This window comes from Pongo abelii, chromosome 9 (genome assembly GCF_028885655.2).
Source record: "Pongo abelii isolate AG06213 chromosome 9, NHGRI_mPonAbe1-v2.0_pri, whole genome shotgun sequence".
NCBI lineage: Eukaryota > Metazoa > Chordata > Mammalia > Primates > Hominidae > Pongo > Pongo abelii.
In genome coordinates this window covers 62,083,537-62,111,416 of record NC_071994.2, presented here as the reverse complement: position 1 = coordinate 62,111,416, position 27,880 = coordinate 62,083,537, and the positions used below count along the sequence as shown (strand labels likewise).

Here is a 27,880-nt window from a genome sequence, read left to right as displayed (position 1 = left end):
TTCTAAAAGGATTTCAATTTATTATGCCCAAATCCATCAGAGGAATCACTATCTATGGCAGCTACAGCCTTACAAAATGTATTTCTTAAATAATAAAACTTGAAAGTCAAAATTACTCCTTGATTCACGGGCTGCAGAATAGATGTTAGCAGGTGTGAAAACATTAATCTCTTTCCACATCTCCATCAGAGCTTTTGAGAACCAGGTGTATCATCAATGAGCAATAATATTTTGAAAGGAATATTTTTTTTTCTGAGTGGTAGGTCTTAACAGTGAGCTTAAAATACTCAGTAAAACATGCTATAAACAGATGTGCTGTCATCTAGGCTTTGATGTTACATTTACAGAGAATAGGCAGAATATGTTTTGCATAATTTTAAAGGCCCTAGAATTTTTGGAATGGTAAATGAGCATTGGCTTCAACTTAAAGTCACCAGCTGCATTAGTCCCTAACAAGAGAGTCAGCCTGTCCTTTGAAACTTTGAAACCAGGCTTTGATTTCTCCTCTCTAGCTATGAAAGTCATAGATGGCATCTTCTTCAAATGTAGGGCTGTTTTGTCTCCATTGAAAATCTGTTGTTGAGTGTAGCCACCTTCATCAATAATTTTAGCTAGATCTTCTGGATAACTTGCTGCACTTGTCCATCAGCACTTGCTGCTTCACCTTGAACTTGTATATTATTGAGATGGCCTCTTTCCTTAAACCTCATGAACCAACCTCTGCTAGCTTCCAACTTTTCTCCTGTAGTTTTCTCACCTCTCTTAGCCTTAATAGAATGAAATAGTTAGGGCGTTGCTGTAGATTAGGCTTTGGCTTAAGGGAATATTGTGTCTGGTTTCATTTTCTATCCAGACCACTCAAACTTCCTCCATATCAGAATAGGCTGTCTTGCTTTTTTATCATTCGTGTGTTCACTGAAGTAGCATTTTTAATTTCCTTTAAGAATTTTTCCTTTGCATTAACAACTTGCCTAACTGTTTGGCATAAGAGGCCTAGCTTTTGGCCTATCTGGGCTTTTGACATGCTGTCCTCACTAAGCTTAATCATGTCTAGCTTTTGATTTAAAGTGAAAATGTGTGACTCTTCCTTTCACTTGAACATTTAGAAGGCATTGTAGGGTTAGTAATTGGCCAAATTTTAATACTGTTGTGTCTCAGGGAACAGGGAGCCCAGAGGAGAGGGAGAAAGATAGGGGAACGGCAGGTTGGTGAAGTAGTCAGAACACATACAAAACTTATTGGTTAAGTTTGCCATCTTATGGGGGTGCAATTTGTGACCCCCCCAAAAACAACTACAATAGTAACATCAAAGATCACTGATCACAGATCACCACAGCAGATACAATAGTAATGAAAAATTGGAAATATTGTGAGAAATTACTAAAGTGTGACACAGAGACATGAAGTGAGCACATACTACTGGAAAATTGGCACTGATAGATTTGTTTGATGCAGGTTTGTCCCAAACCTTCAATTTGTAAAAAAAAGAAAATAAAAAAGCAGTATCTGCAAAGCACAATAAAGTTCCCCAACTCCCAACACTGCCACACTGGGGATTAGGTTTCAATCTATGAACTTTGGAGGGGAAACACTGAACCACAGCAATCTCTGTGTGCTAGGTTTTAAATCATATCTCTTCTATAGGACGCTTTGCTTCTGTCCAACATATTTAATATATTTTGCTTTTTAACTCTCTCTAGTGGAAAGCAGCTCTTTGGATCTGAAGTCTGGATAGGAAATGGATCCTTCATTGCCACAAAGACAGATATCATAAAACTTCTTACGGAGTACCATTAACTAGCCTGCTGGGTCAAAGTAGCTTCTGGTATTATTATTTCACTTTCTCTGAAATATCATGCAGGCTACATACATCATCTTGTGTAATTTTGACCACAACCCTGAGAATAGGTTTTATTCCCATTTTACGGTTGTAGAAGCTGAAGCTCAGAGAGGCCTTAGTAAGAGGCAAAACTGGGATTGGAATCCCAACCCTGAACTTTTGGATTTTCGAGACCTCACCAGGCTACCTTCTAAATGTTATTGAGCAAACTCCAATTTAGAGGATTTGAGGAAGAAATAAAATCAGAGAAGATTGGATTATCATGGTTGTTGATGCAATGCTGTCATTTGCTCAAGGCTTTAGATTTCAGAGAAAATCATATTTGTGAAGCTATAAGAGATTGTACAATTCTCTCTCCTATGTCATTTTCCCAAGGGTATACACACCCCTCCTACCTGGGTCCTCATAATGACTCAGAAAGGGAAATAGCTTGCCCAGTGTGCCCTTTGAGAGTGATTTATGAAACAGGATGTATCCAAATTTTCACCACGTTGGAGCTATTCAATTTTCTCTAATGGCCTTTATCTGAGAGTTATGTCTATTCGTGGCAGTCACAACCAGTAAGTCATTAGCTTAAAGTATGCTGATTGTTAATTTTAGCACCCTGGGCCCTGGGCCCAGTGGGAGAGGTCTCTTGCTTTTGCAAATTGAAGCTAAGGAACATTTGAGCAGTTGGCAAAGATTCACATTAGGAAAAGTTAGAAAGTAAGAAGGAATAATTTAAAAGTTAGAATAAGAAGCAGTAGAATTGTTGGAGCTGAGGAGGCAACAGGATAGCTTTTTTCTGGCTGCCTCCCAACTGCTAGGTGCTGTCCTCACCAGAAGAGAGGTGGAACCAGTCTTTAGATCAATACCTACTGTGTGCCAGGCACTTCACATATGTGAACTCACTAATGTGCCTAGCGTTCTTATTTTATCCTTATTATAGATCCCATTTTATAGACAAAAACCCTAACGCTCAAGGTCACACAGCTATTAATGGATGGAGCTCACATTTGAACCTGGACAGTTGACTCCTGAATCTGTATTCTTAACCAACAGCGCTCTGGATGAGGGTGGCTAAAAGGGCCAACCAAGCCTCCCTTGGAGCTACATTTTGCCTAAGATCTTGAGATCTGGGCACCAGATTCTCACTTTTGATCATTAAATAATTTTCAGCTCAGAGCTAGCTCCCAGAATGCCAGTAAGTGCAGCTTTCTTCTGCAGCCCTAAGTGGATTAGGGCTGGGAGCTCCTCTGATGAGTAGCTGATCAATCAGAGCCCCAGAGCCAGGAATGGCCCACCCTGAGACACGAGGTGAAGACAGCCATGGCTTTCCTGATTCTAGGAGCCAGAGCTTTCCTCTGAGATGGCCACACAGGCTCCTTCAGGGGAGGCTGCTTGGACAAGCTGGAGCTCTCTAGAGGATGTGTATTCATATAAACCAGGTGCTGGCACACATAGGCATCAGTGAGGACACCTTGACACTGGGCTCCTCTCTCTCTGACCTGTGGGGACTCATGGGCACTTCTGAGTTAACCTGCCTGTCCCATTCCAGAGCTGAGCTGAATCTGAACAGGACTCATTAATTTCCCTGCCCACTCTTTATTTCCTCGTACTTGATAACCACAGCAAAGGAGAAAGCGCAAACATACTTGTACTTTCCCAGTTTTACAGGTGGAGAACTAAGCCTCCATTGACTTCCTATGGTAAACCACTTTGAGGAGCTGGTGGGCCTGTTCACTCCAGCCAGGCAAAGCCTTATTTGCATTTCCCACGGTGGGAATGAGGAAGCCTGTGTGCATGTCCCAGGTGTAGCTTGGCTTGCTGTGTGACCTCAGTCAGTGTCTTTTTCTTTTTTTTATTTCTTTCTTCTTTTTTTTTCTTTTAGAGGCAGGGTCTTGCTCAGGCTGAAGTGCAGTGGCATAATCATAGCTCACTGTAACCTTAAATTCCTGGGTTCAGGCAGTCCCCCCACCTCAGCCTCCCCAGTAGCTGGGACTACAGGAATGTACCACCATGCCCCATCTAATTTTTCTTTTTCTTTTTTTGTAGAGATGGGGTCTTGCTATGTAGCCCAGGTTAGCCTCAAACTCCTGGCTTCAGGTGATCCTCTTGCCTCGGTCTCTCAAAGTGCTGGGATTGCAGATGTGAGCCACTGCACACAGCCTCTCTTCTTCTTTTGAACTTCTGTCCATTGTCCACATTAACCCGTCTGTGCTTCTGGCTCCTCATCTGAAAAATGGAGATAACAATAGTAAACTACCTCATGGGGTTATTTTGAGGACTAAATGTTAAGCATTTAGAACAGTGCCTTATACATAGTAAACACCGAAGAAGTGTTTCTCCCTGTCTGCCTCCTCTTCCTCCTCATTATTATTATTACTACAAGGGGGTAATCTCTAAGGCCCCCCTACTAGTTCTCATACTCTGAGAGTATAATGTGAGCTCCTCCAAGAAGGCTGCCTGGACATTGCCTGGGAGCTGTAGTCTTAGCCCTGTCAAGTTCATGGACATATTTGTGTAGATGAGATTCCTATTGCCTTCCAGGTGAGGCCTAAAAGGTAGATGTATCCAATTAATTAGGTGGAGGCTCGGGACCTTGTCTGAGCTTTGTTGAAACTATTTTGGCTCCAGAATTGAGGGGCGGAACAAAGGTCTGGGTGGGGCCCCCTCTACCTGATGCAAGTCGTTCTGGGCTATCCAGCCAGGGTCTCAGGTCCTGGAGGGGATTCAGCCCTGCTCTGTGAGTCCTGAGGTCTGTTCTGCCTACTTGTTGGGCTCTGACACCTGACAGCTGTGAGGGGCTATTGGGGCTTCCTCCAGGGAGCTAGAGCTGTCTATATTTCATGAAGCTCAGTTCATTCAGCAGGGCTGGGTGGCAGCTTGCTTGGTTTCTTGTGCCTCCCCTGGGAACGAGGGCTGTTAAAGTATCTGATTGCTGCAGGATGCCAGCCATCGCAGCTAGCAATAGCTCCAGTGACTATTGCCACCCTTGCACAGGTCACATAGAGGTCCAGAGTAGGGTGGGGAGGGAGATATGTTGTGATTACCTCCTAGAGCTCTTTGCAGCCCTTCTTTCCACTCCTGGGTTCCCACTTCTCCACCCCTAGGGCTTTAGTGCTCCGACTGAAAGCTTGCACCTGCCTCTTAAATTAACCCTTGTTGCTGGTCTTACTTTCTGGAGTTCATCCACTCCACTGGTTACCATGAGGACTGAAATTCCACTCTGATCATTTCACTCCCCTGCTCAAACACCTTTGATGGCTCCCTATCACCAACAGGACAGAGACTAAATAATCAGTTCCTTTCATAGTCAGGGCTATAGAAGCACCTTCCCTCCGGCCTCCTGAGAGAGATCTGGGTCCCTGAATACTTGCTCCATTTTCTGGTTTCCTTGCCATGGCTCACACTGCTCTTGGCACTGAATGCCCTTGTCCCATCTTCCCCTGGCAAAATCCCTCCCTCCACTTGAGGCCCAGCTCAGGTGTCACCTTCTCTAAGGTGAAGAAGTCTTCTGTATTTCCCTAGCTGAAAGTGACCACTCCTTTTTCTGCATTCCCATGCTACTGAGATAGTTTCCTATAAACTCCACCACCAGGGGGAACAGAGTGCTCCAGCCTTCTTGAAACATTTGCAGTTCCCTAATCTCACCATGCTCATGATTCTGTGTCAAATGCTCTTCCTTGTGCCCTGCACACTCTTCCTTTTAGCCTCCTTTCCATCCTCTGCTTTTTCTACATTATTCTTTCAAGTTTCAGTGATGGAGTGATGCCCTGAGAAACTTCCCATGACCCCTTCTCACCACCTTCCATTCTGATCTGGTACTGCTTAGAAGCTTGCTTGCCCCGCTTCAGGGGAGGGTGACATTCCCTTGGTTACCTGTCATTGCAGTTTTCGCAGAGCAGTGTGATTGTCCACCGATCCATCTGTCTGTCCTATGGGAGAACTTGATGAACACAGGGCTGGGAGTAGAGAGGGAGGCTGCCTAGCTGGTTACGACCACACAGTGAGGACTGCAAGAACTCAGGAGGGACAGGCAGCTTTGTCTCAGTGGATATTAGGATGCAGAGCACTTTCTTTTTTTTTTGTTTTTTGTATATATATTTTTATTATACTTTAAGTTCTAGGGTACATGTGCACAAAGGTTTGTTACATATGTATACATGTGCCATGTTGGTGTAGAGCGCTTTAACGCACAGTGCATATGGTATGCAAAGGCTCCTCCTCCTTACCCTGAGTATTCATCTCACTGAATACTCATCACGGCATGGTGAAATAGTTACCACTGTCTCCAGTTTATCTGTGAGGAAGCTGAGCTTCCTTCCACAAGAACCCACCCAGTCAGTGAGCGAGTGTCTATCGATTATTATGCACCAGCCTATGTCAGGCACGGGGGGCATGGCAGTGAGCGGCACATTCCTCTAGTCCCTGCTCCCCACATTCGGGGGAGAAAGACATTAAGCTCTTATTAAGCCCCTAATGTTACAGTTAATTATTTAATTACAATTGTGATAAAGTCTATGGAGGAGAAATACCGAGGGGACTAGGGAATCTTATAATGAAGGACATGACTGAATCCATGGGTCAAGGAAGCTGCCCTGAGGAAGTGGCATTTGTTCTGAGCTCTCACCAAGGAATAACTTGGTGAGAGGAGACAGAGGAGAGGTTGTTGGGGTCAGAGGAAGGAGTACCATGAAGGCGTTTGGCAGGGGGAGGCGTGGCTTGCTGCAGGGATGAACAGCAGCTGGAGTGGCTGCAAGGCTGAAGGACAAGAAGGGTGGTTAGACAGGGACAAGATCCATGTGAGGCAAGTAGGCCATGGCAGGGTTTGGTCTTTGTCTTAGTAGCAACAGGAAGCCATTGAAGGATTTTAAACAATGAGTTGATGTGATTAGATTTGTGCTTGAGATCACCCTGGTGGTTGTGTGGGGAACAATTTAGAGAGGGGCATGTCTGGAAAGGGGCGAATGATGAAAGGAAGCCCTTGCAGAGGTCCAAGTGAGAGACGCCGATGCCTTTGACCAGGGAGGCGGTCATGAGATGAAAAAAATATGATGAGGGAAAGGGATGTATCCAGGATAATTCTCAGGCAAGACATCCAGATCTAGCCTCTGGGCTCTAAATCCTGTGCATTTTGCACAGACTGGGGAAGGCAAATTGAAAAAAAGCCTACATTGTAGTCCCATTTTAAGGTGTAATCTGCATGCCAGGTACAGAGGAACTTGATTCTTCTGCAGGTACCACAAGGCCTCATAAAGAAATCTCCTTTCAGTCTCAAGCTTCTAGTCCTGTGCACCTGATTGGTGAATCCTAGATCATGTGCTTCTGCTCTGTGTGCCTGATTGGTGAATCCTAGGTCATGTGCTCTGCTCTGTGTGCCTGATTGGTGGCACCTAAGTCATGTGTTTTACTCTCGCTGCAAAGGATTCTGGGAAACAAGTGCCTGGCTTTTTAAGTTTCTATGTTGGGAGGCAGGTTTCCACTTCACTAAGACTCTTAGGCAAAGGGATATTTCTCAAATGTAGGAAATGGGTTCATATGTTAAAGGCCAGAAAGATAAATGTTTACACATGGATTATCTTGGTGCTCACAACAATCTTGTGAGGTTGTCTGTTTTTGCCCCATTTTACTGATGGGAAACAGATATGGAAACACTGGAGAAGCCCTGATTTCTTCCTCAGTAAAGCAATGCTCTCTAAGGGCCTTTTCAGCTCCAAATGTAGAGATTCATAAAGATGGGCTGACAGGACAGCTCTGTTGCTTCCAGCTCTTGCACTTTCTGAAGTCTTTGAGAAAGAGCCATATCTGCCTGGTGCTGTCCAACTCCTCTTCGACTCCCCAGCAGCCTCCTCCCTGTTCCTAGAGCTGCCGCCAAAGCTTAACTACTTTCCACAATACTTACTGTCCCCTGTCCCTTCCATGTTGACAGCCCTAATATTGACAGCCCTAATGGGATTGCAGATTAAGCAATCCCAGACATGCTTGGAGCTGTACCTGGATCGGCCCATTAGGCAATGGCAGAAACCACCTTTGCTCCTGATTTTAATTGAATAATTTACTGTAAATAGCCTCCATTTCCTCCACAAACCCTGTGTCGTTAGCCAAATGGAGGTGAGCAAAGGCTGCCTCTAATGGGATGTGGGCGCAGAGATGAGCTGTCCAAATGGAACTGTTGTCACAGCAAACGTTGAATTAAATCAGAGACACTTAAGACTTCAAGTCTTTCTTGTAAACTAGTCACTTCTGGTGGGAGCTACATAGCCCAGAGCCCTGAAGAAACAAGGCTGCAGGATCCATGGTGGGATTTTCAGTGAATTAGGAAAGGCCCTGGGATAGGTGATGGAGGGATTTCCTCTTCCCCTCTCACTCCTACACGTGTCCTTTTCACCTCTCTTCCTGGGAAAAGCAGCAATTCTGCTCTGAGATGTATTTCTTAACTCTTCCTTCCAACAGGAAGGGTACTTCTTCTTGGAGACTTCTATATACCAAGCACAATATCGGGGACTTTTGCAAGTAATCTCATTTAATCCTCATGATGCTCCTGGGAAGTAGGTATAATTGAGGAAACCACATTTTCAGTGGGTTGGCAATTTTCCCAAGGTTATGTACTTATCAGGTCAGGATTTGTATAAGTCAGGATTTGAATCTATCAGATTCCGAAGTTCATGTTCTTTTTGCAACACCAGTGAGGACACAGCACAGGACCAAGGGCTTGTCTTGAACTAAGTTTTGGTTTCCCAACATTCTGTGTAGCTTTGGAAGGGGTTTATTCTTCAAGTCTACTCAACAGGATGAGTCTGACTTAGGGCTGTGGGAGTGGGTGGGTGCAAGGGCTTCAGACTGAAGATGGAACTTTGCAGTGGGAGCTTCCCTGAGGATAGCATGCTTTAAACAGGTCTCTTTGCAGCTTTAACTGGGACTGTGATCTCCGCTCCCCTGATCCCTTTAGGGCCTATCTCTGTCCATATGACTTTCACAAAAGTGCCAATAAATGAGGAACAAAAGAGAAATGTCCCCGTTGTCAAGCCACCCTTCCTCATTCCATATGACTGCAGTGTTTGCTTTTCTTCCTGAGGGCTGTGTCACTGAGGGCTGGCACTAGGTGAAGCTGGAAGATTTACAGTCTGGGAATTGGGAGCAGTAGGCAGTGCTGGTGAGAGGGAAGAGTGCTGGGCTGTCTGAGAAGGGCCTCCTGGGGTTGGGTGTTGCCATTCGGGAATGGAGTCAGGCTGTCTGTTAGCAAAGGCTGAACACAGGCTCTTATCTTCATCTGCTCCAGCACCTCCCCTTCAATAGTCAAACCTAGATTCTAGTCCTCTGCCACCTACCAACCAGTGCTTCTCAATGAATTTAAGAGGTCTCATCTGTAACAGAGGATGATGATAGCATTAAATGAACTAATACTATATGAAGCATTTAGAACAGCACCTGGCACATAACACAGGCTCAGTAAATATTAGCTATAATTATTATTGTTATAGACACTTTATAAACATCAGCTGGGCTAAACAAGTATTTCCTGTCTCGCTTTCCAGATATTCTTCCTCATCCCTAGTGAAAATGAGCTGTGATTCCTCTGAGAGCTAATCTGATTCACAGCCCAGACTCTTGACCACGCAGGTCTTTGGGTCAGGACTGTTCCCAATCCCACATTCAGCAAGATTTGGCTTTTGACATTAAGGAATCTTATCCTTTTGGGGCAAAGAGGCAACCAATAATGACACAGTCTGTGAATAGGGCGGTGATGCATATGCAATCGGATGTCCTTAAGGTGCCTCCCCAGCCTCTGGGAACACAAGACATCACATGAAGCAAGGTTTTGTGAGCTGGCAGCTCCCCCTGCGTAACTGCTGGGAAGCTATGGGTCAAAAAGATGAATGATGGCACCTCACTGGGGTGCTTTAAAAAATCAAGATATATTAGGCTTATTGCAGTTCCCTCAGCTAACAGCCCAGAGGCTCCTGAAGGAAAAGAAGTCGATTGTTTTGCCTTGTTCCTGCTGTGTTCTAGCTGGCTTCTCGTGCTCACTGCTTCTTTCTGAAGGGTTCACAGGTTGGTGATCCAGAATTGGCTATAGAATGTATGGTCACAGAGCTGTATTTCCGGAATCTGCCTCTTAGAAATTCAGAACACTTTCTTGCATTCAGGCTTCTGCTCATGACAACTCTTTTTTTTTCTCTTTGGGTCCCTCAGAGATGACTTGAATCAGAGTCAGAGTTTCCTCTAATACTCTATGGTATGTATGCTTCACCTCATCCTACAGTTTCCTCTTGGTTCAAACTTCAAAGGGCCCTGGAATTTTCTTAGCATTTTCCTGTCTCCTCTCCTACCTAAGGCTCTAATCTCCACTTCAACATTTTTACTTTGCCTCTTTTCTTCTCAGTGACGAAGATGTTGAAGTAAAACAAAATCTACTTGCTTACTGCCATCTAATCACATCTTAGTTTTACCCTGAGAAGTTGGTATTTTCCTTTTTTGTACTTTAGTCAAACATATCAAAAGGGAGCAAATGCCTCATTTTATTGTTCCTAGTTTTTCTTTTGTGCCGTCCCTTTCAGCCTACTGGCTCACTAGATTCCAAAAATATACCTTCTCAATAATGACAATAATGATGGAAATAACGATGGTGATAACATGCTAATGAACGCTCGTTGAGCCTCTCACTGTGCTAAGTGAGTGACCTGCTGTATCTCATTTTCTGCATGTCCCTTAGCATAGCTGACCAGAGAGCTGAGCACATAGCAGACTCATAGGACATAACAATAATAACAGCTATTTATTTAGCTCTTACGTTGGCTGTATACTTCCACATTCCTAATCTCATGTCATCCTTATACTAGCTCTTTAAAATAGATATTATTATCCTCAGTTACAGATGAAGAGATGGGGCTCAAAATCAATATATTAAAAATTTATCCCTCTCATTCTTTCAACAGACGTGTAGAGTGCAGGCTAAGTGCCTGGCCCTTGGCTCAGTTCCAGAAACACATGTGGTGTCTACCCTCAAGAAGCTCACAGTCTAGTAAGCTCCACAGACAAAGAAACAGGCAACGGCAGCAAGTCTCTGGAATTATCTAGCACCCTAGTTTATTCTGGGCTCCTGCCTCCCCACACTTTTCAGACTGACCATTTTCTTCTTTCTTCCCAGCATTATGAGGAGTGCTTTGTGTTCACCCACATCATTATTAAAGTGCACCTCCTCCATTCTTTTCTATAGGGCTCCCGTGTAATCACGGAGTAAGACTCTTCTGTTGATGTGCCCAGGCAAGGGTGACAGAATCTGCATATTCCTCAGGGAGGGCTTACTCATGGGCTTGGAGGAGTTGGCAAGAGAGAGAAATGAAAAAGAGAGATTGTATACAAAAAGGCCTCCAGGAGCACAGCAGGGACAAGGTGAGGGAGAAAAATACAAACAGGTGGGTAGCTGGTTTGGGTTTAAATGTGAGGCACGGGGAAGCCAGCTGCATCCTCAGTGCTGGGATTGGGAGTCCCCGGAACCTGGATTACTTTTATTCATTAGGATGCTTTTGGCTGTGTAGAACAAAAACCCTCACTCAGACTGAGTTAAACGACAAGAGCTTTTATTTTCTTAGATAATAGGAAGCCTAGAGCTGGGCCAGACTCCAGCATTAGTTGATTCAGTGGCTTAGACATCAAGGACCCAACATTTTTTTCTTGGTATGCTGACTTTGTTCTCCAGCTAGTGCTGCTTGTGATTGCAAGATGGTCTGTAGCAACAATGAAGTGAATATGCTCCCTTGTTTAAGTCCAACAGGAGATATACTGCCTTATCTTGCAACTCTCTGTTGGGAGAAAGAACACTTTTCCTAGAAGCAATCCCGTCATGGCTCATTGGCCTAAATTGAGCTACATGCCTATTTCTGAACCAATTACTGGCAATTTGGGTGCAATTACACCATCCGAAGTGGAATGGATTTGGGAAAGCAACCACTATGCCAATAACAGGGTCACATTTTCCAGGACAGACTTAAGCATAATCACAGTGAATAAGCCAGTTTTACAGTGGTAATAGCCAGGGAATTAGAATGTAGAATTGCCAGTTTTAGCAAGTAATACAGGATGCCCAGTTAAATGTGAATCTCAGATAAACCATAGATACTTTTTTAGTACAAGTATGTCCTATGCAATACGTATGGGCTCTGTGTCCCAATATTTGATACATACCAAAATAAGTCAGGCAAATATTTGGCAATTGGAATAAGAAAATATTTTAGAGATATAAAGTGGGCTAGGGACTTAGAAACAAGATCGAATCTGGGTTCTGCCTTACTTGTGTGAGGATACTGGAGTGTAAACTGGTTCAAAAGAAGAAGAGGGCTAAGAGGCCTTACCTCTTTGTCTGCTTTGGTTCCTTGTGGCCTGGGACTGGGAGAGGAAGTGATTGCGCCTCCTCTTTTAGGGCCTCATTGTGCCATTCTGCCCTCTATTTTCAGGGTCACGACCGCTGCGAGCAGGCCTTGCTGCAGATTGGGATCAACATGATGGCACTGCCTGGAGGTCGCCACCTGGACTCCGTCACCCTGCCGGGTCAGCGGTAAGTCCTACAGCTGTCACTCCAGGCCAGGCCTGCCCCATCTGAACCCTGACTGAGGCCCAGTTCCAGCATCCTGAGGCTGCAGGTGACCCCATCTTCCACGCAATTTTCTGGGAAGGAAGCTGAGCATAAGGTATTGGGGATGTCATGTTCACTCAGCAAATATTAATGGAACTGGGCCCTGGGACACTGAAGAATCAGGCATATCCCAGCCCCTAATGAGCTGAAGTCTAATGCTGAGGCTGACCATGAAACGAAGAATCGAATGGGTGTGCTAATAACATAGAGGATGCCAGAGGAGGCTCCTGATCCTGCCTGGCTAGGGGGCTAGAGCCGCTGGGGGTCCTTGGCATTAGTGGAGGCCCTCTCTGAGGCTTTTGGAAGGTATCATTCTACCCTTGGATGTCTTCTCTTTTGCCCAGAGCATCAAGGAGAAAACTGAGCATAGAGCTGATCCTTGGGAAGTACTTGTTGTCCTGAGTTGGGCAATGAGGGAGGGTGGGAAAGGCACATACTGAGAAGAAGGTGAAGCCCGGGTAACGAGGTGAGAGGGGCTTGAGAACATCCTGTCTGAAGAAGGAGACACTTGGGGCCACCAGAGGTGCCTGCACACAGCTGGAAAATGTGGTAAGGCAGGTGCAGGTTTGATGTGGCTGGTCCTGGAGCCTGAACCTGAACCAGTGTTAGAAGCGCCAGGGTGCTAGATCTTTGCTGCCCAACTGTCCCAGTTTGCCACGGCCTGTACTGATTAGGGTATGGAAGTCCTGTGGCCCTGGAAACTCCTGGCAAACCTGGAAAGTTGGTCACTGTAATGTAGGTTTGGTCTACAGAGGAACTCAGTAACCTCAGAGTGCTTGGGGATTCCACTTAGCCTTATTTATTTATTTATTTTGCTGAGGCATTTTGGTGGGGTTATTTTGAGGCAACATAATCCAAGTATCTTTTGTAAAACTATGAAACCATTGTTTTATTTTGTAATGTTTTGTGTTACATATTCCATATATCACTGACATTTTACCTTTATCCTTAACCCTCTATCTGAATTACTTGGGATTTCATCTTACTATGTCATTAATTTCAAAATTGTTTGTTTGGTTATTGAGTATTTGTTTTGGAGTATGTGTTGCTTTTACAATCAGAAAAAAATTATTATTTGTTAAAAGTCTACTGGAACTGGTTTAGCCTCTGTGTACACAGCCACAAAACCATCATTATAAAGAGGTTTTAGGATGTGATATACAATTCATACATGTTCCTGAGGACTCAGAGCATGGTTAGAAATGCCACTCAGAATTTCCTCTGCAGCTGGAAGCCAAGAATAAGAGATCATACAGGGGTCCAATTATCTTTGCACACAGCACCTCTAAGGTGGAACTCAGAGATGATGAGATACAGACCTGTCAGGATATATGTGGTTTTCTAAAGGTGGGGCCTGCCTTAGCCTGGAATGGCTGATGGCCTTTTATGAGATGGGGAAGTGGGGTCAGCTTTGTACACATGACTGCCTGGCTTCAAGGCTGAGCTATACTTCTTACTAGCTGTGTGGTCTGTGCAAGTCCTGAACCCTATCATCTGTTCCTTGCTTTTCTCATGTAGAAAAGGGGGTAATAATAGCACCTGCTTCATAGAGTTAATGTGAGGATTAAATACATCTATATATGCAAAGTATGTGTCACACATTGAGAGCTGCATAATGCAGAGTCATTACTTATTGAGTGCCTGCTGCTGTGTGTTGGAGCTCTTCATGTAGGTGATCTGGGGAAATTCTTCCAGAAATTCTTCTCCCGACCCCTAACCTTCAGCAAGTGACCTGAGTGAGAAAAAGAAAACATAGACAGACACTCTCAATAGCCTAATATTTAAAACCAGGAAAAAGTGAAACTATCCTGGTTGAAGTGAAGCCTGAGTCTCCCCTGTCCAAATAGTAGGTTGGGAACTGTGTAGCCAGGTGGGTAGCAGCAGCTCTGGCTATACGGCTTTGGGATCTCTCCAAACACCCCCTTGCAGTCCTGGTATGGTCAGATCTGAACCTGTGCTGGGGTTGAGGAAGCCATCATCACAGGGACATTTAGGACAGTGGTTAGGAGTGCAAACGCTCCAGCTTGGTTCTTGGTTCTGCTACATACTAGCCATAACTTTGAGCTTTAGTTTCTTCATCTATGAGATGAGGATAATTTATACATGCATCATTGGGTTGTTAGGAGCATTTAAAATGATATGTATGAAGCCCCTGCCTGGAGCATAGGACCTGCTTAATCAACGCTAATTTCTCCTGCTTCCCATGAGCAATAGGTGCTCTGAGTAGAGAATGAGCGGCAAAGATCAGATCTTGGACCATTTTAGGCCACTGAGAACCACTGACCTATCTCTCCCTCTCTCACTCCCACTTGCAACCTCTTCAGAAGTCTTAAGGTCACAGGAAATTAAATTACATGAAAATGACTTAGGAATCAAATTATTAGGAGGCAAGGTATGATTTCTAACTGATCTTGCACAGCAAATCCATTGGGAGGAAGACCCCAGACTGACTTAACATCAGGAGTTATGGCTGGCCATAAAAGATGTAGCATGTGAAATCTTTTTTTTCAGAATGTCTTCATCCTTACAGTTCTGATAGGGTGGGGTGAGCAACAGAGAGAGGGTGGTATTTCCTTTAATATGTTCAAAGCCTAGCATTGCCAGGCCTAACCAGAACACTAAGGGAATAGAATCCCTGGATCTAGCAACCTGTTAATTGTGTATGTTCTAGGGGCCTATGCATGGTCCACATTCACAGAGAAGGCGCATGTGTAGTTACAGGATGTGAGAAGTGTTAATTTGCCTATGATGCAATCTGAAGCAGCATAATAGGCAGATAGTAGCAGCCACGTCTTCTTTCCTCCTGTTCCAAGCTGCCAAGGCCTCTCTTGTGGGGAATAACACCATAGTTATTGTCTCCAGATAAATAATTCATGCTGGATAATTGACTTCTTTCTGTTGTGTTCCACTGAAACTGAATTTCATTTTGCAGTGCCATTGTTCACCTCAGTGCACAAAAATAAATAAACAAGTACTGCCACGTTGCATGGAAGCATCCAGCAGCCTGGGTAAATCATATGGGTGAGGCCATTGGTATTTGAGACCCTTGTGAATAAATAGCAGCACAAAGGGCTGTTGTAGGTGCAGCTTCCTAGGCGAGAGTAGAGGTCAGGAGCAACAGCCTCCTAGGCCAGGGGTTGGGATCCCTTGCTGAACTGGCATGAGTGATGGGAAGTGGTCTGACAGGGTGTGGTGGTTCTCAGCTGTGTATCTGAGTCTCCTGGGATGCTTTCATATTTAAAAACAATAAAATAAGCGAAAGAACAAAACTCTACTCTTGGAATCTCTTATGTGGGGCTAAGTGGTTGAAAGCATGTAGACCTTGGAATCAGACTTGGGTTCAATTCCCAGTTCACCTCCTACCAGCTCTGTGACCTTGAGTGGCTGTTTAAGCTGTCTATGCACCTGTTTTTTCTTCAACATGGTGGCAGTGACAGCTGCTTTAAAGGGTAGTAGAAGTGCTTGGATCCAGGAAAGAAGGTCTCTCTAGAGCCTCAGGGTGCTTTGGAGTACACAAGCCTCACTTTCCCAGGTCATAGAAATCAGTGGTCCCCACTCCTCGTCCCCAGCCTGTTAGGAACTGGGCCCCCGCACAGCAGGAGGTGAGTGGCCAGCAAGAGCAAGCATTACTGCCTGAGCTCCATCTCCTGTCAGATCAGAGGCAGCAGTAGATTCTCCTAGGAGCGCGAACCCTACTGTGAACTGCTCGCGTGAGGGATTTAGGTTGTATGTTCCTTATGGGAATGTAATACCCACCACCCACAGCCTACCTGCGTGGAAAAATTGTCTTCCACTAAACCAGTCCCTGGTGCCAGAGGTCCCTGGTGCCGACAAGGTTAGGGACTGCTGATATAAATAACAGTAATAATCTCTCTCCCTCCCAACAGGTAGTGAAAACGATGCAATCTCTGGTCTGAGTACCTCCCTGGGGGGTGGTCAAAGATTTATTGGTGGAAGTGAAGGGGGCCAGAGACGAGCTTCCTGGATAGCAGGAGACTATGGCTGCTATGTCCCTGGCTGGTCTTCATTTGCTCCTCTGGCCTCCCATCTTTCCATCTGGGATGCTGATCTTCTTGTTGGTTCTGGGTGTGGTGGTGGTGCTGCTGGAACATAGCCATGGTGGTCAGCATGTTGGGCCCAGGCTTTACACTCCCAGGGTTGTGCCCTCCACTATCACAGCCTGGCCTTCATATTCTGCCAAGATCCAGATGACCCAGTCCTTTGGTTTAACTTTCTTTATGGGAAGCCTTCTGGGGTATAAGCTGGAGGCCAGGGTCCACACAGGGCTGTGTCCAGATGTCCCTTTCCTTCCCCACTTCCTTCTATAACTTATCTAGCCCACAAATCATCTATGGCATTTAGAATTTTTCTCTCTGAATCCCTGCCAGTGAAGAGTCAGGGTGGCAATATTGATGAATAGGCAGGCCTTTGCAAAACCCTACAACAAAGTTGGCTTACAGTTTCAAGTACTTGTTATGGGTTGGGTACTCCACACAGCTATTCATTTAGTCTTCACTATGACCCATGTGTATAATTATTATTATCTATATTTTGCAAACAAGAGGTCATAGGTTGAGTTATATGGGAACAGCCTTTTAGGTGGGGTTTAGAGTTCAGAGTGGTTTTTAGTGACCATCTTTGGGATCAATGCCTGCGGAAGGGGGAGGAAGGAAGCAGGACTGGGTGGAAGGTGAAGTTGAGCTGCAAAACCTGGCTCAGTGATGTCAACTGATCTTGCAGGAAGCTTTGGAATCAGTGTTATTGTCCATTGGCCAAAATGTCCAGGGCCTTCATGTCCTACCTTGATCTGTCATTGGAGTGTGTTAGAAAATATTTTAAATTGGGAAGCCATTAGGCTGGGGCTGCTCCAACACTTTAGGTTTCTACATAGCAAACTGAAGCCCAACATCAACAGTAAAATGAAACTAGAAACTTTACTGATCAGAAATCAACTAACCTTTAACTAGGATCTTTCCCCTTTAATCATTACATGCATTTTCTTTGTTTTCCTTTTGTGTTCAGCTCATAAAAGCTTGCCGTCCATGCTGCTTCAGAGGAGCTCTCCAGCCTCTTCTGGCTCTGAGTGCTGCCTGATTCATGAATTGTTTTTTGCTCAAATAAACTCTGTTAAATTTATTTTGTCTAAAACTTTTAGACATCTTTAGGAAGGATGTGATCTTAGGTGAGGTGGCTCTGAGAACATCTGGAGGGCCTGAAAGGTGAAGGCTGTTGGCTAATGATACTCCCAGCAGCTGGAACAATAAATCCTGCCAAAAAGAGGAATCTTGGTAGCACATCACAATGTCTGTCTCATGAGAGAACTGAGCCTTGAGGAGGTGAAGTTACTTGCTCAAGAACAGAGCTGACAGGTAGAGAGCTAGGATACATGTTTCTATATGGTGCTTAAACCTGAGTGCTGGGTAGTACTCTAACCAGTCTCTGTCTTTTCCATAAACAAATCATTTACTCATTTATGCAGGTAGTTGTTTATTCATTAGCTTTCAACAAAGTTCTTCTATAAATATTTATGGAGTGCGGGTCATCTGCCTTGTATGGTGCCGCGTGCTTGAGGACATGTTGGTGACCTAGTTGGTGACCTAGTTTCCTGCCCTCATGGAACTCAGTCATTATTCACTAACCTCTTTTGGCCTGATCAGGCCTGGATTTGTAGCAAGTATACAGTTTGGGGCTTTCATCTGTGACTTCTCCCTGTGAGTGAAACACTTTTTCGCATGGTTTCCATTCAGCTTGGAGTATGAGATGAGCCTGGACTGGATGCAGCTGCAGCTTGTGGCAGGCAACCTCCTGGTTGCCCATGGCTAGCTGGGGAGATAACCAGCTTCCCTGAGCCAGTGGGGGCCATTGCAGGCCAGCTTGTCTCCATGTAGATAATGGCTTGCATATGTGCACCTCTGTTCTGTGGCCAGTTTTCTGCTGCTGGGACATTTTCTATGCTTGTGGTGAGATGTGCAGACTGTAATTGTGAATGGGATAATTGGATATTTTTCTGTTGTTTAAGCTGAGAAGAAGGCCAATCAAAGCTAGACTTGAATTCCATCCTTTCTCCCATTTCCAAAGAGAAATCCACAGAAACACAGGGTGTGACCCTGAGAAGGCAGAGGGACAATGATTCAATAGTTATTTTTAAGAAGAGAGGCTGGATTTATACTTTTGTACAGTGCTGGGAACCGAGATCATAGAGGCATTGAGTATTGTTGCTAGAGTTTCCCCAGAGTTCATCTATGCCATCCCTTCATTATAAGATGGGGAAACTGAGGCCTGGAGAGGGGAATGTAACTGTCACAATACTCTTCAGGCTGCTTTCCCACCTTTTGGAGTCCTGCCTCCCCTGGGTTGTGTTTCTTAAATTAATGCTCTCACTCAGCCTTCAGTAAATCTTAGAAGCTCTGTGTCCCCACTTCAGTGGAGTTCTCACATAGCAATTATTTGTAATAGAGAAATCAATTTCATTCATTCATTTGAATGAGATTTACTTTGGACCAAGAACTTACTTTGAGCCAAGCCTGGGGTAGGCCAATGACAATTTATGTATATGTCATCTTTTCTGCTCAAGGATAAATGTCCTAAGGGCCTAAGGGCTAAATTCATATTTGGTTCATACTTATGCTCCTGACTATGATAAAATGCACACAGTAGGATCTCAATAAGTGATTGTTGAGTAAATAAATGTTTAATAGCTGTTTGATAAATGAATGATGAACTGTTGGCTAGGGAGTTTCAGGTGATGGTGAGAAATTAAATTAAATAGCTTGGATTGTGTTTTATTCTCTAAGACACTCCTCTGTCTCCAGCAAGCTATTCTCATTTTTTTAGTATAAAATTGCTGTTTGGAGGGAAAGGGTAAGCCAGAGATTTATCCTGATTAATTTAAATACTCCCTTTGAGTGGGAGCCAAAGATTTAATTGGTTGAAGGAGTCAGAGAGTTGAAGAGGCTTTGTTTCCTTCTAATGAAGAATAATTAAGAAGTATTTTTAGTCTTTGCATTTAAGTTCACTGGAAAAAAGTTTGCAATCTCATCATCAAATCCCCTGCAGGAGAGCACAGTGCAGTGGGGAGCATGGATTAGGAGCCAGGGGTCAGACTTCCACTGATATTCTGTGTATTCTTGGACAATTTTTCTCTCTCTCTGAGCCTTAGTTTCTTCATCTGAGGATGAGAAGGTAGACAAAACTATCCCCAGGGACCCTTCCAGCTTTAACATTCTAAGTCTGTGAGTGAGTTTTGAATGCTTTTGTCCCTTTTTTTGGACAAAAATAACCCATGTTAGTGCCACAGGGATAGGAAAGCAAACCCATTGACTAAAACAAGTTCTTCCCATTCTTTCCTGTGAGATGTGCAAAGGGGTCTTGTGTTTGCCTTGTGTCTGGGGTGGACATTTCAAGGCATAGTAGTCTGGGAGTCCTCTTAGGATCTAAAATGTGCCCTGTTCAGGTTTTATAGAAGCCCCTTGGTATAGCCAGGAGAAGTATTCTATGGTGGGGTTGTGGGGTGACCTAGAGTGCCCTGCCTTGATGGAATATAATACAGATAAACACATGGATCCTAGCATTCTAACATTCTGCAAAATTTGAGCCAGTCGTTTTCAACTTTACCTCCACCCCTCTGGCTACACTTAGCAACCTGCCATTTTCCCAACACATGAGTCCATGGTTCTACTTCTTTGCACATAGTGTTTCTTCTGTTTGAAACTCTATCCTCTTCCAATACTAACTCTTTTCCTGGAAAACTTGAGGGCATCCTTTAAAGACTAGCCTGGAAAACCTACTGAGATATTCTGGCTTGGGTTACATCTCTCTTCTCTGTGCTCCCCTAACCCTCTGTGTTAACTTCAAAATGCCATTTGCAGCACAGTGATCCACAATTGTTTGTTTACAATTATTTAGCAAATCTTTATAGAGTGCCTATGAAGTACTGGGTGCTGTTGTAGGTAGAGGGAATATGTCACTGTGCAATAAATGATCCTGCCCTCATGGGGACCATATTCTCACATCTCTCCTCTGTAATCCTAGCACACAGGCCCAGTGCCTGGCCCATTTGGGGTGCTTAGTACATTTTGGAGGTCACTGCCAAGTGTTTCATGTATAGTAAATTGTTCCTTTACAGAGAACTCCCCACTTCACACAGAAGGTAGACTAAAGTAAGGCAGAGAAATCCAAATTCCAGACTTTGAAGACTTTTAAAGTTCCATTCTAAATGAAAAGAAATTAAAATGAGCCAAGAAAAGAATAGGCATAGATTTCCACAAACTATTCACCCTAGAGTTTTGGGGACACTGGACACCAGATCAGCAGGATAAGCTGGGAATAAGGAACTGGTACCAGTAGCTGGAGGCCAGGGTACAGATCTTCTGAGCTGGTAAAATTGTTCTCTTTGGCCTCTGAGGGGTCGGGCACAGTGACCTTCTCTGAGTGGTAGGCTTTGGGGAATGAAGGAGGCGGTCCACAAGGCAAGGGCAGAGGCAGGGCAAGGCCACTGAGGGAATGAGGAGACCTCTAGGCAGTCAGGGTCCCATGAGGATCTCTCCCCACTGTATCACTACTCACATGGTCTTCTGGGCTTCCCTGCTGCTGCTACAAATTCATCAGAGGTCTGTGATGTTGAGGCCAGGGTCAGAAGTTCTGTCCTGAATGTTGAAAACATGCACCCCAATTTTCCTCAGAAAGAAACCATACAAGGGTTTGAAAAAGGACCAGACACTCCATCATCTTTATATGATCATAAACTATAAAAAGGCAATCGTATGTCACCTAAGGGCAGTCTTGCATAGCAGAAAGAGCTCCAGCTTTGGATTTGAGGGTTTCAGTATTAGCTAAATTGCTGAAAACCATCAAAGAGCATAGCATAATAATTAAGAACAAGGCTCTGGTCTCACATTGCCTGGATTTTTGTTTCCACTTATTCATTGTGTGATGTTGGCCAAGTCACCCAGCCTACCAAATCTCAGTTCTGGGAATCTCATAGGATTGTTTTGAGGGTTAATTAAGCCATTAAGATTGAATCAAGCATTTAGCACACTGCTGAGAATGTAATAAGTACTCAATCAATTTTAGCTTTATTGCCACTATTAACAATGAGGTCTTAGACAAGTTATGTAATGCCTCTAGGCCTCAGTTTCTCCATCTGTGGAATGGGGATGGCAATCTCCAATCATCAAACCATGGTGAGGCCTGGAGCAGAAGGTTCTTAGTACATCGAAGATGCACTATAGGTGGTAATCCTCCCTTTTTGTTGTGTGGGTTAATTCCTTCTGACTTTGGAATACTGCTGAGGAAATATTGTAGGAACAACACTGTTTCATACTGCAATTTCTTGGTGTGAGACTTTGCTACTCCCTTCTCCCACCCCAATTCCACCCTGGATAATTCCAGCTTAGAAAAAACTTACCCGGCCTGTAGCCTGGTATGTGGAGATGATTGTAGTTGCATTTGGCTTTGTGTTTGAGTCTGCCAGACTTAAGAAAGCCCAAATTTTAGGACTTGGTCCCCTCATTCCAGATGTTCAGGACAGCCTCCATCAGAATGCAACGAACAGGGCTACTTGGGGAATAGGCAACTTCTGGGAGCTGGGTAGGACTCCTGGGAGCCACGTTCACTGTCTTGGTTGCCCTCCTTGCTCTCCAGGCAAGGGGACAATCTTAATAGCATCAACTTCAGATTTCAGTTCACTGTGGAGACTAAGGAAATCAAACCCGAGTCCTGGACCCTGGCCTCTCTAGCTCCTTGGCCAGGGACCTTACAAGCTCCTGACTCTGGTGGTTTTCCACCATGAAGGGAATGTGACTCATTGCCAGTCCATCTGCCTTGACCTCAATTTTCAGTTCCCGTCCTCTGTGTGAGTAATAGGATCAGTCGTTCGTACTTGCAAAGGAAGGATTTCATGCATAGTGAGATGGCAGCTCGAAGTTTATGGCTGAGGACAATTGACCCACTGGGAGTTGGAAGGGGCAGGGGCAGCAGGCAGCCCCCACCACACAGCCAGAACAGCTCTGTTTAATCAGACTTTTCATACTGGGGTCAACCAGCAAATCCAGTAGGAGAGGTGGAGCCCAGAGAGTCAGCGAGCTAATGACAGAGAGTCAGGCAAGCTATGCAATTATGGGATGTTCAGCACTAACACAGTCCAAACCTTAATGAGCCACAGTCCCTAGACTCCCAAAATTGAGAAGGGCGCTTATTATGTGGCGGCACTGTGACCGTGGCTGGTATTAGATGGGCTTGTGGTGGGGCCATGTGGGATTCACCAGGTCCAGTCTCCTTCCTGAGAAAGCTGGGGCCCCCTTTGATGGGCCCCTCTGCAAGGCCTGACCCCCACTTCTGCTGTAGCCTTGTGCTCTCCACTTGTCAGAGGCCACACCCTGTAATCAAACCAAATGAAAACAGTTCCTCCCTGGATGTGTTTCCTATCTCAGCGAGGGCAGCAGCTTCAAGAGAAACCAGGGGAGTCATCTTCGATTCTTTCCTTTTCTTCACGCTCATATCCTATCCTGTCCCTCCCAGATCTTCCTATCCCATGCCATTGCCTTAGTTCAGGCTTCTGTCTGTCTTCTCTTTCTGTTTTATAACTATCATTTCCCAACAGGCTACTCTCCTGCCTAGGATTTAACCTGGCTGTGATTCATTTTTTACTGATTCTTTGCACAATTGTTGTCACTTCCCTGCTCTAAAACGCTTTTGGTGGCTCCAAGTTGCCTTTGGAATTAAATCTACTTCCCTGATCATGGCATTTGAGGTCTTTGATCAACTAGTCCCTGTTTCTCTCTTCAGACCCGTTCCTGGCCCCTCCCTCAGAGGCCCCTGATGTTATAGTCTAGTGAAACTTCTTGCCATATGACTTTTTGGCCATATGCCTCTGGGCCTTTGTACATGGTGTCTCCCCTATGTGGAAGTCTTTTTGCCTTTGTCATCCTGGCAACTCCTCTCCTCTAAGAACTAGGGCAAATGTCACTTCCTTTGTGTAAATATTCCCAGGCGAAGTCAGGCCTTCTGTCTTCTGTGATCGTAGTCTATTCTGCTCACAGCTTCTTGATGGTAGTGTGATGTTTAGTTGATAGAAGCTGAGACTCTGAACTCTAGAGGCCTGGGTTTGAGTAATGGCTCCATTATTTACTCACCATGTGACCTCTCCAGACAAAAGTCTCCTCATCTGTAAATGGGGGTAATAATAGTACTTCCCTCACACTACTGTGGGCAGGCTTAAAGGACATAATATAGAGAGAGGGCTTAGACACTGCCTGACTCCTTGCTGGAACTCAACACTTCAACTACTCTTATAACTATAACCAGATTGAATTGTTGTTGTTGTTGTTGTTTTTTTTTTTTTTTTTTTTTTTTTGCCTGTTTGGGTCTTGGCTGAGCTCTCTGAAGGCTGGGATTTTCTCCTGTTCAACTTTGTATCCTCAGCTCCTAGAACAGGGCTTGTTCTGAGCAGGCCCATGGAAAACACCAGGAGACTAGGTCTCCAGGCCTGGCCCCAGTGTGCACTGGCTGTGGGACTTGAGACAGGCAACTTCTCCTGGCCTCTTGCACCTGGGAGCCCGTTTGGAGGGCAGAGCTGCCAGTGCAGCCCCAGGTGAAGAATCTTTTGTCCCTCGGTCTGTCTACAACTGAAAATAGAGAATCCTCCTTAGGAGTCTGAGGCTTGGGAGTGGAGCCAGGGTATGGTGGAGGCAAGGTACCCAAGTGGTGGCTGGAGGCTGATGGAGAGTTCTGGAGCCTTGTAGATGGTGGAGAGACTGGCTCTTGGAAACCCTCTAGTGGTGATTTCTATACCCTCACCTGCATTTCACAGAACCATGCAGAGGTATCAGGATGGTAATGGGCACATTACTTCTGTGAATTCTCCTAAATGTCCACTTTGGCAAATGAAAATATTCTCTTTAAAGTAGGGAGAAGAACAAAATAGAAAAAACAAAGCTAAACCATTTTTAGTCTATACATCGAATCCCATGTTACTGCTGTGAAAATTCATGACAAACAATAGGAATAGCTGGATGTGTGTGTAAGAATGCATTTAAAATTTTTACCTGACAGTACTGCACATGACATTGGAACAGAGTGCAGCCTAAAGCAGTTTAACATAACACTTAAGAACATACAGTCTAGACACTGATGAGCTGGGTTCAGAGCCAAACTTTGCCACTTGTGATCTGTGTGACCTCAGATACGTTATTTGGCCTTGCTAAGCTTCAGTTTCCTCATCTGTAAAAGTAAGATCATAAGAGTACCCTCCTCACAGGGTCATTGTGAGAACCAACTGAGATAATACATGTGAATCAATCCACATGATAATTGGCACAGTGCCCATCCTCAATTAGTGCTATTATAATGATTATGGATTTTATCTCCCTGACCCTCACAACCCAATGAGACAGGACAGCAGCATAGGTTATTATTATTCCCACTTGAAAAATGTTTAAATGTAATTAAGTTCCGTACATATACACCAGCTGCATTGTTGGTGTGTCAGGTCCATTGCCTTGCAGACACTGTAGCATGTAGCATGGTAGCTTGTAGGGAGGACAAGACAGACACAAGATCTGCCGTGCCTCATCTAGGGGGTAAGGCAGACATTTAGAAGCTGTTAAACAATTGAGACCAGTATAGATCAGAGGAAATACAGAGTGCTTAAAGACATGTGGGGCACATGGGACATAAATTTGTGGAGGAGTCACAAAGGACTCCTTCAGTAGAGAGAATAAGGTCAAGACTTCAACGATGTGTAGAAGCCAGCAAGGTGAAGAGGAAGTGGGAGAGAGGGACCAGCATGTGCAAAGCCTGGGAGGCTGGAAGTCACAGTAGTAGGACTGAAATAACTCAGGGCTGGGACAATGGTTAGAAATAAGGGGGGAATGATCAGGTCAGGAAACTGAGGCTCAGAGATGACAAGTGTCATGTGTAAGGGCACACAGCTATCAAGAGGAGGGAGTGGGAGGACGGCACAGGTGATGGCTCCTAATCAGGTGTTCTTGTGACTTATATCACCATAATGACTCTCATACTGGCAATACAGATACACACACATACCATTTTTAGAGGTTAAAAAATAAGTCATTCATGAGTTAATGAAAGATCAGAGAGTGTTAACAATGTCTTCTCTCAATCAGAGGGCATCTACAATGCTGGAGTTTGACAGTTAACAAGATGGGGCTCTGAGTCATTGAAGAGAAGGCAGCTGTCAGATGTACACATTGGCTCATAAGAGTGAAAACAGTTACCTGGAGCTAAATTCATGTTCCTTGGCTTTCTGAAACTGAAATAACAACAAGTTCCATTAGGGTGCTGGACAGACTGCAGAGGTGGTGAGAGCACAGATTTTGGAATCAGGCACTGGACTGAAACCTGGCACTGTCAAAAACCTCTTTGAGCCTCAGTTTCTCCTCCTCTGTAAGATGAGGGTAATAAATAGTATTTTACTGAATACTAGTTAGATATTGTATGTGCAAGTTCTTGATATGTGCCTGCTATGCAGAAGGTACTCAAGAGATAGTTTCTTTCATAGTGTGCTTGGAACTATGCTACATTAAAAATAATTTGTTAGAGTAGTCAAATCTCTTCTTTGCCCTCAAACCCTTCTACCAACTTAGAGAGGGCCACTGCCTGGAGAAATGGATGTGATAAAGTATTGGCAGTGCCATAATCCATGCCCATGCCAAAAATTACTTTCAGTATTAGCTTCAAGGTGGGTTGGTGGGTCTCATTTTGCCTCCCCCAGGACCCCTGGGGTTATACCATAGGATTTACTCTCTTACTATATTATACTGAACAGTTTAATTAACAAAAAATGATATAGAACACATGCCAGAAAATGATATGGAACACCAAATGTTAAGCGAATAGGATGAAGAGTGAGAATGGAGATTTCTGAGTAATGTTGATCTGAAAACTTTTTCTGCTGCTACAGCTTGGAGCAGAGGACTAGTGCATGGAGACAGGAGAGAACACAGAGAAGCTCAGAGGAAAAGGGGGCATTTCCACTATAGGTGGTCACAGGAGGCATTTTGTAGAGCCCACTGAAGGAGAAAAAACCTTCTCAGTGTTTCTGGTATTGCACAGATGGGTCAGTGGCAAGTTAGAAACATGCCTGTTGCAAGCTGCTTAGCACCAAACACTGGGGCAGAATTTACACTTAAAATGTGAACTTGGAGTGGTTAGGGATGGAGAGACGAAGAATTGCCCGCCACTTACATAAAAGCCCCGATGCACAGTAAGGCCTGTGCTGATGCAGCTCAGCATGGGATTCAGAAGCAGATCAGAAGCAGAGAAATGAAAACAATGAAAAATTTGATCAAGATTAGAGTAGTCACATTTCCTTTAGTCACATTTGACTGGGGCTTCACAAGAGCCTTGGTGCAGAGAGATGGGAAATTAATAGCCTAACCATGCTGTAAATTATTTATAGCTTGTTACATAAATAATTATGGTTTAATTAGCTGTTTAGTAAACAGTTTATAGTTCACTGCATAGCAGAGGTTAAGTCATTCTAAAGTTATCTATGTGTTGTTTTTATAAAGCCCTCACTGAGAGAGTCTTCCTGTTGGGTTATAGAGAAGTATATGGGCTAGATGGACCCAGCTGACATCTGGTGACAAGAGTTCTTGGGGGACCTGGGAAGTATTTTGTTTACTCAGAATAAAACCCAAAGTGCTTACAATGGCTTCCATGGCTTTATGTGATCTGGCCTAATCCCTTCTCTGAGCTCCCCTCCTACTAACATTTCTGTTGTTCATTCTACTCTAGCCACACTTATCTCCATACTGTGTCTCAAACAAAGCAGGCATCTCCCTCTCAAGGCCTTTGCGCTAGGCTCTGACCGCCTGCAATGGTCAGTACCCGTATTTCAGCTAATTCTTTCACCTCCTTGAAGTGTTTGCTCAATCTTAGCTTCTCAATGAGCCCTGCTCTGACCACTTATTTAAAATGAAAATTACTTCCCTGCTTTCCACTTGACAATTGTGGTACCCCTTATTCTACCACTACTTGTTAATAGAAATCATCTGCTTTTAACATACTGTATTCATTTTTATTTATTGTATTTATTATTGTTGTCTGTCTTCCCCTGCTATGATGTACTTTCCACAAGGGCTGGGATGTTGGTTTGTTTTGCTTACTAATATATCCCAAGTAGCTAGAACAGTTCCTGGCACCTATTTAGCGCTAAGTAAATATTGTTGAATGAATGAGACTTGTGAGAATATTCAGGGTGAGACTTGTGACAGTATGTTGGCCATGCACTCTGTATGGATGCTGGGAGTGCCTGGAAGTTTTTAGAATAAAGTTCTATGAGAGGGCAGTCCAGTAAGAGGGACTGGACTTCTTGAAAAGAAGAGATGGTAGGTCTATTAGATTCACCATGTCACAAACTGAACCTATCATTGTGTCTTCCAAATTTATTTCTCCTATCCATT

At 44.4% G+C, this 27,880-nt stretch overlaps 1 protein-coding gene across 4 annotated transcripts in view; it reads left to right on the top strand.

The window, feature by feature from the left end:
• INSC (INSC spindle orientation adaptor protein) overlaps window positions 1-27,880 on the top strand; it is a 137,209-nt gene that overhangs the window by 25,373 nt on the left and 83,956 nt on the right. For 3 of the 4 annotated variants that reach the window (XM_054525924.1, XM_002822000.3, XM_054525925.1), the window contains exon 2: window positions 12,277-12,377. In XM_054525924.1, the coding sequence (XP_054381899.1) occupies window positions 12,277-12,377 (101 nt within the window). Of the gene's footprint in view, window positions 1-9,810; window positions 11,216-12,276; window positions 12,378-27,880 lie in introns of those variants that run through there. The other variant, XM_054525922.2, reaches the window with a different exon arrangement.